This window comes from Ursus maritimus (assembly GCF_017311325.1).
Source record: "Ursus maritimus isolate PB19 chromosome X unlocalized genomic scaffold, ASM1731132v1 scaffold_X1, whole genome shotgun sequence".
In the NCBI taxonomy this organism is placed as follows: Eukaryota; Metazoa; Chordata; class Mammalia; order Carnivora; family Ursidae; genus Ursus; species Ursus maritimus.
In genome coordinates, this window is record NW_024423319.1 from 30,437,652 (window position 1) to 30,447,604 (window position 9,953).

General features: G+C 48.5%; 1 protein-coding gene across 1 annotated transcript; it reads right to left on the reverse strand.

Annotated features, from left to right (window-relative positions):
* Positions 1 to 7,117: 7,117 nt before the first annotated feature.
* Positions 7,118 to 9,953, reverse strand: SLC25A5 (solute carrier family 25 member 5). Its single transcript, XM_040628665.1, has 4 exons — positions 9,759 to 9,953; positions 8,274 to 8,760; positions 7,909 to 8,049; positions 7,118 to 7,523 (listed from the first exon to the last, which is right to left on the reverse strand). Exons 1-4 carry the CDS (start codon positions 9,867 to 9,869, stop codon positions 7,366 to 7,368), a joined length of 897 nt encoding a protein of 298 aa, XP_040484599.1. The 5' UTR covers positions 9,870 to 9,953; the 3' UTR covers positions 7,118 to 7,365.

The window sequence follows — 9,953 nt, forward strand, 5'->3', positions numbered from 1 at the left end:
CTAACTGGCAAACGGCATGCTTTTGCCTAGTGCCCACACACCTGCCTTTACCCCCTGACCTTTTTTTCTAGGATAAATCCACCTCAAGGCTCAATTTTTATAATAAATGCACTCCTGAGCAGCGAGCTTAATTGCAAAAATGCAAAGAGATCTCTTGCTTTCAAAGGTCTTAGTATGTCGTCTCTTTCTAGCAGTTTCTTTCCCTGGGGAGTGAAGTCCCAGGGTTGGGAAATCAGGCTGGGACCCCACGGATTCACTGAAATAGTGTAAGAGCAAAGGCAGCTCTGGTGATCGCACTGTGCCCAATGGGCCAGCAGTGAGTGGGGTCTGGGTGTGAGGCAGGAGGGACTTTTTTTTTTTTTGACCTTTGCTCTGTTTCATAATCACGGTTGTAAAATGAGTGCTCTGAGTTAGAGCTCAGAATTATCACTATAAGCAATGTCCCTATTCGGTCCAGTTCAAAGGTGTCCTTTTCTTTCTTCATAATTTTCTGTGTGTGTGTGTGCGTGTGTGCGTGCGTGTTTCACTTTTTACAGTACCTGTGGCATTTTCTTGAGACAATTTTAGAAAATCGGGAGGGCAGGGATAGATCCCATGAATAACATGAAAATAATGTAAAGCATTGTTCTAAGCACTTTACACATATTAACCCTTTTAATCTATGCCTGTGGGGTAGGAACTCGTGGCAGCCACATAAGCCACATGGGGGAAACCGAGCAGCAGAGCCGTTGAGTTGGATAGTTGCTACGTGAGAAAGTTTGGTGTTTGAAAAGGAGACCTTGAGCTCAAGAGTCCCACGAGTGAGTCCTGAGTGGGAAGATGGGGAACAGCGGGGAGATTGGGTGATAGGGAAGTCCCAGACTTGGGTGAAGCCTCTGCCCCGACGTACAGGGCTGGCCCCGAATTCGTTCCTCTACGCCAGCTCCCCCAGCAGGAGCCGGTACAGGTTTTGTGGGGACATCGGCTTATATAATTCTGGAACCCTCAAGCCTATCTTACTTTTGAACATTTTACAAGACCACATGACCATGAATACGTTGCTATGGGGCCCGGGCAAGGGGTTGCTCTGAAGCCCAAGCAACGTTAGCCTCACTGCGCATCTGCCTCTGGCCAGGAGACGTTTTTTGCTCCTGGCTGAGCAGGGCACTGGAATCTCCTTTTGATGGAAGACTTTTCCTTTTCACTCCCCAACATGAGGCCCTGGGGAATCCATCTGTCAACAGCGAAGTACAGACGTCGCTCTCTGGTTCTGCCTTTCCAGCCACAATCATCTCCCATTTGGGAGCGAAAACGTTAGCGTCCGTGAAATGGGTCACGTGATCACATTTGGCACGTTCTCTTAAATCTCGAGAGTGCTACATTTCCTGCCTGTCTTGCAAAAGTTGCCCAAGGAAATGAAATCCTAGGATGAATGTTCACCATCAAACGCAGACCTCTCTTCCCCTGTCCCTTTCATTGACAGTCACGGAAAAGACATGGATTCACAGACTCCTTTAATTAAACTCAGTTTTGTCTCTGAAGAGGGTCCAGTAAAAACAACCGTTCAATCTGTCACTTGAACATTGTTTATATTTGTTGCCAGGATACCAAAGGCTCTGTTAAGCCTTTGGCTAAGAAGAGCACCATGCATCTGAACTTGTTCACCTGCACATAAAGCAAATAATGGCTGAAATGATGGGAAAGCTCCTCCAAACATTTTAAGTGGAACACAAGGCATTTTTTGTGTCCAGAAATTGCCGCATCCAGTATTTGTTGTTCAAACAAATCCCCACCCGCATACCGAAGTGCACATTATACATAATAAGATTGGGCTTTGAAAAGACAGATGTTAATTATTTGGAGGTAAATCAGGTCACCTTTGACCCCAACTCCGAGCTGTAATTTTGTTGCTCAGCTTCTTGGTCCCGAAATTAATGTAAATCTTTACATTTGTAATTTCACTTGCCAACGCCAACCCACCCACACAGTCTGCAAATGACTGCTCTGAGTCAGAGACTATTCACTTACAACTGTGTTCGATATTTAAAAATGTTCTCTGAAAGGATTAAATCACCTAATCCTAGTCTTTTCACTGATTTGGCTTTATGTAAAAATGATGGAGCCCGAGGACATCTGAAACTGGAGGGGACTTTACAGGAGAAACCAAAGCTCTGGTGTGAGACGTGGCTTGCCCCCAGGTCGCTCAGCAACCAAAGCTAAAACCCGAAAGCAAAGTACTGGTTTGGGGTTTTAATAAAGGGTCGCACTTAGAAATAAATCCTGGCTCCGAGTCCAGAAGCTACCCCTTCCATAAGGCTCCTGCCTCCGACAGCATCTGTGAGTCCTGGTAGACCCCACAGTCTGACACCGGTCTGAAAAAATCATGCCATTTTGAAGCCAAGCGGTCAGACTCTGATTCCGATAAAAACAGATCAGCTGCTATTATCATATGCGTCAATTTTGGAGGCGAGAGCTTTACCAGAAACTGTTCGTAATGGTTACTTTTCAGGAGGGGCACAGGGGATGGGAGAAGGAGGACAGAGGCTTGCTTTTCGTCTTGTATCTCTCCTTTACTATTTGATTTTGATTACCATGTTCAGATATTAATGGTGTTACAAATCCAAAAAAAAAAAAAAACCCACCTAATTAGAAATACTATCCTCACAAACTTCACAGGAGAAATGAAATTTACCCCAGGAACACTGACACTTGAAAATCTGTTACCCAGCACAGCAGTACTTTTAAAAAATTTCTACCAAAGTCTCCATAATGGCAGAAGAGGCTGAATAGGAGCTCCCAGGGGTCTGGGGACAGTGCCAGCAACGGTCCTCAGTACGCAAGAAGTCTCTTCGCAGCTTCTGTTTTTAAAATGCATTCAAATTGTGCAAGACACTCTCTAACATATCTGCATCTCTTTTAATACAAAAATAATGGCTTAAATGACTTACCATCCACGAAAACTGCCCCTGTGGGGAGACACCCCTGGTTCCTTTCTCCGGCAGTCCGGAGCACCCGCCGCACGCCGCCTCCAGTGACTGAGTGAAGAGGCCCCTAGAACGGGAAGCGCGGCAGTGCGCGAGCTGACCTGTATTCCGGCTGTCTCACCTGGAATCAGGCTTCACGGCTTCTGTTATGCATTGAATAGTAACAAAACAACAGCATAAATTAGGGTGTTGCTAAGATTGTGTACCATCAATGTTCGCATGAACATAATGGACATAATGAATTCTATAGCACTATCCTGCACAGCTTGGAGAGATTAAAACCACTTTGTCTTTAAATTAAATTTCAAAAATCATTGAACAACAAGAATAGAAAGAACAACAACAAAAACCCCTCGTCTGTGTCAGCCACCCAATTATAGGGTATACCACTTCTTGCTTTCTGATCATTAATGCCTGGTCCCAGGTTTATTTTAATAGCTACCCAATCAGTGAGTCCACATCTATCGTGATAACCACAAAGGGCGTTGGGGTTCCCTTGCATTGTGGTTTGTGGCCCTAAGTGGAGAGCCCCTTGTCCCCTTCCAGGATCAAATCTGTACCTGAAAAAGACCGAAGCTGAAGTTTATTTTATATAAATTCTACACAAGATAATGTGTCTAGTCTGTCGCAGAAAAAGTAAAGTAGGCTTGAACTCATTCTTTCTTTTTTTAATTGAAGTATAGTCAGCATACAATATTATGTTAGTTTCAGGGGAACGACAGAGTGATTCAACAATTCTGTACATTACACAACGCTCACCACGGTGCGGGTAGTCTCTGTCTGTCACGATGTTATTATGATATTATTGACTGTATTCCCTATGTATTTCATCCCTGTGACTTACTTATTTTATAACTGGAAATTAGTATCTCTTCATCCTTTTCGCCTGTTTTGCCCATCCCCCCCCACCCCACTCCTCTCTGGCCACCACCAGTTGTCTGTCCTTGAGACTGTGTCTATGTGTGAGTGTGTGTGTATGTGTTCGTTGGCTTGTTTTGTTTTTTACATTCTACATATAAGTGAAATCATATGGCATTTGGCTTTCTCTGACTCCTCTCAGTTAGCATAGTACCCTCCAGGTCCATCCACGTTGTGGCAAATAGCAAGATCTCATTCTTTTTCAGGGCTGAGTAATATTCCATCGTACGTATATACCACATCTTCATCCATTCATCTGTCAGTTGGCACTTAGGCTGCTCCCGTATCTTGACTATTGTTAACAATGCTACAGTGAACAGGAGTGCCTATGTCTTGGAATTGGTGTTTTCATGTTCTTTGGGTAAATAGCCAGCAGTGAGCGGAATTACAGGATCATATGGTATTTCTATTCTTAAGTTTTTGAGAAACTTCCCTAGTGGCCACACCAACGTACATTCCCACCAACAGTACACGAGGCTTCCCTCTTTTCCACAGCCTCGCCAATGCTTGTTTTCTTCTGCCGTTTTGATCGCAGCCATTCTAACAGGTGTGAGGTGATATCTCATTGTGGTTTTAATTTGCATTTCCCTGATAATGAGTGCTGTTCAGCATCTTTCCACGTATCTGTTGGCTGAATTCATTCTTAAGTAAGCACTCCAATGTGTGATATGTCTTTGAACAAAATGGAGCCTAATTATGAAAAATTCACATTGGAGTGCTTACTTACTAGATGCCAGATGTCACGCTCGTTCTAATGCTTTATGCTACTTACTCCTCACTCACAACACCCCTAGGAAATATGGTTAGCACTATTATATCCCCATTTTATGAATGAGGAAACCGAGACTCGGGAGACTAAGTGACTTGCCCAAGGTCATACAGCTAAGTAAACAAGAGCCAGGATTCAAATTGAAGTACTTCCTTTTTTTTTTTTAATTTAGCCTATGTATGTATGTAGGCTCTACACCCAAGGTGAGGCTCGAACTCACAGCTCTGAGATCAAGAGTCACATGCTCTATCAATTGAGCCAGCCAGGCTGTCAAATCCAAGTCCTTCTGATTCTGGAGCCCCAAAGCCTTCACTGCCTCTGAACTGTGATCAGAGTTAGCACTTACCGAGTGGTTCTTATGTATTGCTATGGTAGATGCTTTGCATAAATTATTTAATCCCTGCAACGACCTTCTGAGGCAGGCATAATCATCCTTATTGTATAGATGACGGAAACCAAGGCTTCGAGAAATCAAGTAACTTGCCTAACAGCACAACCAAACAGCATGATCCAGGCTTCTGTGATACCACAACAGAATTTTTAGTTTTCTAAGAACTTGAGATATTGGGCACCTGGGTGGCTCAGTCGGTGAAGTGTCTGCCTTTGGCTCAGGTCATGATCCCGGGGTCCTGGGATGGAGCCCCACATCGGGCTCCCTGCTCAGTGGGGAGTCTGATTCTCCCTTTACCTCTCCGCCCCCTGCTTGTGTGTTCTCTCTCTCAAATAAATAAAATCGTAAAAAAAAAACCCCACAAAAGAACTTTGAGATATCTTTTTTTTAAAGATTTTATTTATTTATTTGACAGAGACAGACAGCCAGCAAGAGAGGGAACACGGGCAGGGGGACTGGGAGAGGAAGAAGCAGGCTCCCAGAGGAGCAGGGAGCCCGATGCGGGGCTCGATCCCAGGGCCCTGGGATCACACCCTGAGCCGAAGGCAGACGCTTAACGACTGAGCCACCCGGGTGCCCTGAGATATTTTAACATATAAAAATGGTATGTATTTCAGGTGTACGACTTGAGGTCTTGATATATGCAGACATTGTGAGGTGTTCTGAACTAAGCCATACTGTGATCCTGGTGCTTGGCCAGGGGGCAGGCAACAGGCACCTCTAAGATCCCCTCGGCACTACCTCCCCACCAAGCAGACCCTGGCCGTGAGCAGCACTTCACTGTGCAGGGCTGTGCACTGTGGCTCAGGAGTGGGTTTCATGGGTGCACGAGAATCACCCGTCACTTTCTACTTTCAGTGTTGCGGTTTGACAGCCATGGGGCTTTATTCTTCATACAAATCTTGGGTTACAGGCAAAATCCACTGGATTTCTGAGGCTTGGCCAGGAGCTACAGAAACAAAACCATTTCTTTAGGGTTTTATTTATTTGAGAGAGCAAGGGAGAGCACAAGCGAGTATGAGCAGGGGGGCAGGGGAGGGGGCAGAGGGAGAAGCAAAATCCCTGTTGAGCAGGGAGCAGGGAGCCGGAGGTGGGGCACGAATCCCGGACTCCAGAATCATGACCAGAGTCGAAGGCAGATGCTTAACCGACTGAGCCACCCAGGCACCCCTAAACCATTTCTCATGTGGATCCCAAGTAAGGGCTTATCCAAAAGAAACATAAATGTCCTCCATTGACTGGGCTTTTTATTAGCATGGTTTTTTTAAAAAAGATTTATTTATTTGACAGAGAGACAGCCAGTGAGAGAGGGAACACAAGCAGGGGGAGTGGGAGAGGAAGAAGCAGGCTCATAGCAGAGGAGCCTGATGTGGGGCTCGATCCCGGAACGCCGGGATCACGCCCTGTGCCAAAGGCAGACGCCTAACGACTGAGCCACCCAGGCGCCCCTGTATTAGCATGTTTGACAGAATGCAGCAGATGCTACATTTTTTTTATGAAAGGAGTTTTGGGGTGGTGAGCTGTCTTGCTCGCTCAGTAATCTCGACCGGCACTTCTATCGCAGGCTTGTGTAACCGGGCCAGCCCTAATCCTCTGCTTTGAACGGGATTAAAATAAAATGGCTTGGGCCAGGTCAAGATGGGTGAGGGAAGGCAACTGGATGAAAATTTGCTATTATTACCTTTTAAGCTTTTTCTTGTTTAAATGAGATTAAATTCATATAACTACCATTTTTAAGTGGACAACTCAGTTCATATTTCTTGATTAATAACCATAGGACTGGGAAAAGTTGGGTACATGGTTCTTTTTGGAGAAAGCTCATTCAGCTACAACCATCCACGGGCATTGGACCGGTCGCGTTTTGGATACACTGGGCCTGAATTTCATTTTGCTATTGTATTGGGAGTATCGATGGGTCATATAACCAAGGTCTTCTTTGAGAAGGGAAGGGCTAGAGACTGGTTTGAAAAGAAAGCTTTCCATCTCAGGAGACACTGTAGCATTTGTTCAACAGGTAACACCTGCTCAAATGTAACCACTCTCTGAAGTATGCAAATTAAGTCACGGACAAAAATATATTTCAGATATTTTTTATTTCTTCAAATTTATGTATCAGGAGTGACTGAAATAAAAAATATAATTGAGTCCCGTCATCATGGAAATGGCTTTAAGAGAAAACTGGTCAGATGAGTATTATTGCTTCCCGTTTTCAACCAGTCAATAGTTGCCATTGATAAATAGACAGCCAACAGTCTGCCAAGAATGCTCAAGATATGCTATATAATACAACATGCCTGTTCCCGGGGGAGAAACTAGGAAATAAGTTATGTGAACTTCTTGATTTCATCATACAAGACCAGCACAAAAGCACCACCCATGCCTCTGAGAACATTGGACCACGCCCCCTTGAAAAAGGCTTTGGCTCCTTCATCACGAGCGATCTTTCTCCAGCAGTCAACTGTGCCTGTGTACATGATGTCAGCTGCAAAGAATAAAGACAGAGTTGGTGACCAAAGGCCGATGATGAAAGTCCTCCCCTGACTTACTAGACAAAACCAGAGCCCCACCTCGAAGAGCGGATGGCAGTTCCGGGAAATCCGACATTTACACATTGGTGTGGGCGATGCTAAAATATTAAAGCCGGGGTAGAGAACAGGGCCATGCAGACTACTCATTGGTCTTAACTTCTAATACCGTTTAAGCACCCTCATTCATAGGCATCCAAAGGGCCTGCTCAGAGGCAGACACCATCAACCCCACCCCACCATCAGAACAGACTACATTTTTAAAGCCAGGCATCGCTAGCCTGTGGCCCCAGCTTGTCCCAGGTCCGCAGTCTTTTTATCTTTTGCTTGAGTGGAACTTACTTCCTTTGCGCCCCGACTGCATCATCATTCGGCGGCGAACAGTGTCAAACGGATAGGAAGTCAACCCGGCAACCGCTGTGACGGACTGTGCGATCATCCAGCTGATGAAGATGTGAGTATTCTTGGGATCCGGAAGCATTCCTGAGAACCGGAAAGAGACACTTTTACTAGAAAGCAGAGTTTTAGAGGCTTGTTGTTTCCTACACCCCCGCCACTCCCCCATCTCATCCATACATCAGGTTTGTACTGGATGACCGTGGCTTCCTATAGCCATTACAGAAAATCTCTGGCTCTGGAAAATTCGGACGGCATTAATGATGTTTCAGATGAAAGGAACACAGCTTCAAAGCACACAGCAAACTTACCCTTTGCAGTGTCATAGATACCGAAGTAGGCGGCTCGGTAGATGATAATGCCCTGCACAGACACATTAAAGCCTTGGTACAGGCCCTTAATCCCATCAGATTTGTAGATCTTAACCAGGCAGTCGCCGAGGCCTCTGAATTCCCTTTCAGCTCCAGCTTTGCCCACATCAGCTGCTAGACGGGTACGGGCAAAATCAAGAGGATACACAAAACACAAGGATGTGGCCCCAGCGGCACCACCTGACGCCAGGTTCCCTGCAAAGTAGCGCCAAAACTGGGTTCTCTTGTCCACACCACCCAGGAAGATCTGCTTGTATTTATCTTTGAAGGCGAAGTTGAGAGCCTGGGTGGGGAAGTATCTGATGACATTGGCCAGGTTCCCGCGCCAGAAGGACAGGACTCCCTGCTCCTTGGGGATCCGAACCACGCAGTCTATAATGCCCTTGTATTGCTTATCTGCAGTAATTTGCTTGCTGGCATGCTGCACCTGACAGACGAGAAGGAGACCAATAGGGAGAGTTACAACCACGGAGAAGGGAAAAAGAGAATATTAACCTCGGAATCACTGGCGGGGCTTTAAAGTTAGCCACTTCCCACATCTAGTCTAGATCATACAGGATGGACCCTCCTGACCCTCTGAGGCTGTCGCCGTGGAAGAAGTGCTCTGCACCCTCAGAAGGCATTAAGCCTCCACCCCTTTGGGTGGGGAGGGGGCATCCTCGGTTGGACCGGTGACCTTTAGACCTGGGAGAAAGGTCATTACCTCAGACCCAGGTTCAGAGGCATTTGGGCCTGTCCCACGTAGGGCGCGGTCACCTTGCTGACCGTGGCCTACGCCTCGGGTCTCCGGAGCGGCTTCCCTCCCGCGCCGCCCCTGCTCCTCTCCTGGAGGTGACCCGCGGGCCACCAGCCCTACGCCCGTGCGGGCGCGCCCCCTAGAGCCGGAGCGGGAGAGCGCGGCGCAGGGAGGCGGGCGGCGGGGCGGCGGCGGCGCGGGGGCGGACGCAGCAGGCACACGCGCTTCCCGGCGCCGGCTTCCGGCCCGGCGAGGTGAGAGCGCGTCCGCCGGCCGCGCGGCCCCTCGACCTGCCGCATGGCCTCCGCAAGGCTGTCATGTTGTCTCCTTGCCGCGACCTTGAGGCCTTCGGCACGGCCAGGTGTCCCTCCCTCCGGCGGCGGCTTCGAGGCTTCGCCCTTGACCTCCGGGCCCCGGGGCGACGGCCGCGGCCGGCTGCCCCCCGCCCCCCGCCGGGACGCCAAGGCCCCGGCCCTCCTCGCCTCCCTCCGCCCCGACCCCTTCCTCGCCCCGGAACTTCAGGTCACCAAAGCACCTCCCTGCCGTCGGCCTTCAGGTCCGCCTCTGCCCGCACGGGTCGCTTCCCCCGACAGGGCTGAGGCGCGGGGCCCCCTCCAGCCCCGGGGCAAGGCTTTCGACGCGCCCCCTCCCCCACTTCCTGGTCCGACTCCCCAGTCCCCGGGGGGTACCTGCAGCAGCAGCTTGACCCGCTCGATGGGCGCGACCGCCGTCTTGGAGATGGCCGCGGCCACTCCACCCGCCAGGAAGTCCTTGGCGAAGGACACAGCGGCATCTGTCATGTTGGAAGGAATGAACCGGGCGACTGCGGGACCGCGGTAGGAACCGGCTGGGACTCCGGGACTCTGGGGCGGAGCGACACAAAT

Excerpts from the sequence above, each read along its gene's own strand:
- SLC25A5 (XM_040628665.1), bottom strand. The coding sequence starts at position 9,869 with ATGACAGATGCCGCTGTGTCCTTCGCCAAGGACTTCCTGGCGGGTGGA. Across the intron at positions 8,761-9,758 it reads GGGTCAAGCTGCTGCTGCAG|GTGCAGCATGCCAGCAAGCA; the intron begins GTACCCCCCGGG and ends CTCGTCTGTCAG. Across the intron at positions 7,524-7,908 it reads GCAGTCGGGGCGCAAAGGAA|CTGACATCATGTACACAGGC; the intron begins GTAAGTTCCACT and ends TATTCTTTGCAG.